Source organism: Dendrobates tinctorius, unplaced genomic scaffold (assembly GCF_039654945.1).
Source record: "Dendrobates tinctorius isolate UK_male_01 unplaced genomic scaffold, ASM3965494v1 ptg000071l, whole genome shotgun sequence".
NCBI lineage: Eukaryota > Metazoa > Chordata > Amphibia > Anura > Dendrobatidae > Dendrobates > Dendrobates tinctorius.
The window spans coordinates 3,862,518-3,864,700 of NW_027361739.1; the positions used below are offsets into that span (position 1 = coordinate 3,862,518).

General features: G+C 41.4%; 1 protein-coding gene across 1 annotated transcript; it reads left to right on the top strand.

The window, feature by feature from the left end:
• The first annotated feature begins 665 nt into the window (after window positions 1-665).
• On the top strand, window positions 666-1,864 carry RPRML (reprimo like). The gene has a single exon (XM_073582339.1). The coding sequence runs from the start codon at window positions 872-874 to the stop codon at window positions 1,205-1,207; it is 336 nt and encodes a 111-aa protein (XP_073438440.1). The 5' UTR covers window positions 666-871; the 3' UTR covers window positions 1,208-1,864.
• Window positions 1,865-2,183: the final 319 nt, after the last annotated feature.

Sequence of the window (2,183 nt, forward strand, 5' to 3'; positions counted from 1 at the left end):
AACTTGGTGTATACTAGCTACAATTCCTGTCATTAGACCCGTGATTGGGTTGGGAATTCCTGTCGTAAAACCGCTGCTAAACAGTTTGGTCTTTATAATTCCATAGCTTTCAGTATTATGCAAAGGGATGGACACAGACAGATGAGGGCTCCTGTGTAAGAGCAATATATGGGCACTTTGCATCCAATATCTCATCATAAAAAACAATTTACCTCTGGACCTCTAGGCAGCTGCACAGCTGCGCCAACTGTATGTCCGCCCCTGATCTAAAGTCTGGACTGGGACATAAACTTAGGCTACATAGAGAAACAATTTAGAATCAAAACAATAAAAACAATTTCCCTATACAGCTTCCTTTTCTAAAACATGTAGTAATGCATAAATGTTAGCAATTAAAATAAACTTTGCTCTAGGCATCTTTAAAGCATAGATTCAAGAACATATGGAATTTTCCAGCAGACCAGGAGTTAAAGAAATGATGCGGATTGTCTACACTGCTGCTCAGGGAGACAGGACACATCCAGCCTGCTGGACTGTGAAGCAGAAAGTGCTTGCTTTAAGACCGAAGTGTCAACTTCAGTCCATCACAACCCCCCTGTGCCTGCCAGGCTAATGGTTTCTCCCAGCAGTATATAAGATCAGTGAACACCACCTCACCTCACAGCAAAGATAGTCAGGATCGAAGAGTTGGAGTGGATGAGATGCTCAAGCGCTTCTTCAAGTCTATGAATGTGTTCCATATCTGAGGTGTGTCTTCTCCAGCCTCACCACAACCTTATCCACTGAAGATGCTTTCTTGGACATTTTCCTGAAAAGATTGCTGAAGTTGTATCCACTTTTCTGAGTTTCTGGACAGTCTGCACCATCTAAAATGAATGGGACTTTCTTTAACCAGACAGTCCTGGAACAAGGGGCTTATGACAACTCATCCCAGGGACTTGGATCTTTGATTGGATGTTGCAATGGGACCAGGGCTGTAATTACAAGTGATGGGGGCTCTCTTGTCCTAACTCCAGATGAGAGAAGCCTGTTTATCACCAGAGTGGTCCAGATAGCCGTTCTTTGTGTCCTATCTCTTACTGTCATATTTGGCATATTCTTTCTTGGCTGCAACTTGCTCATCAAATCTGAAAGTATGATAAACTTCTTAGTGAAGGACAGGAGACCATCGAAAGATGTGGGTGCAGTGATTCTGGGACTCTACTGAATGAGAGGTTCAGTCCTAAAACCCTTCTACAAAACCATTGGGATCCATGCCGTAGACCCAATGGAAGCTAAGATGGACATTATTGCATGGAGTTTTGTGGGTCTGCATGGAGTGTGCCAAATGAAAACCCCACCGTGACTGAATGTGAAGAAATTACAAAGCTGCTATCCCTTTTTAATGGCTACCTGTCTGTCCCAGCAATGACCAGGTCATATCATTGTTGGGATCGCTGGTGCGTCGCTATGTGTGACGGGGGCTTAACTCTGCACTGCAGCAGCCCTTCTTAAGTAATGAACTGTCTTGTATTTTTATACCTGATAGGTTGTGGACAGCTTGTATACCCTATATCTGTTTTTAATCTGGGGAGGAGGTGGGTTAATATTTTGCATGATGTGCAGCCCAAAATATCCTTTCCTACTTTCGAAATACTGGTATCCCGTTGTTCGCTCCTACTCATGTTGTAGACACGTTCTCAAGCATGTTTCCAAGGCTGCAGTTTCTTCAAAGTGTCTTGCACTATATTTATTGAATACCAAGCATGATGGGGAATGCTCCCTCTTTTGTATCTTTAGACGATGTCAATTCGATTGCAGTAAACGTTTTTTTTTCTCTTTTTGTATTTTGATGAAGATGAAAAATAAAACCTGGTATTTTTAAGGATTGTGCTTATTTCCTATGTAATCCCAAAGGGAAGTCATTTCTTAAGGGGTTAATTCCAGCTAGCAAAGGTTGCATTGAAAACAAATTACACCTGCAAACTGTGATAAAACTACCATAACCCTGATAATATTACTCAGAAACCCTAATTAATAATTAGTCCTGCAGATAGTAAAGCCAACAGATAATTAGTCTCCTGTCTGATAAGGCGTTTGTATAGATCACAATCTATCTAGGCACAAATTGGGCAATTTAATGGGCACATTTTTTGTTTTATCCACATCAAAGACACATTTTCTGCAGACACCAATCCTATATT

What these genes read in the sequence shown, in the direction of transcription:
- RPRML (XM_073582339.1), top strand. Translation starts at nt 872, where the DNA reads ATGAATGGGACTTTCTTTAACCAGACAGTCCTGGAACAAGGGGCTTAT.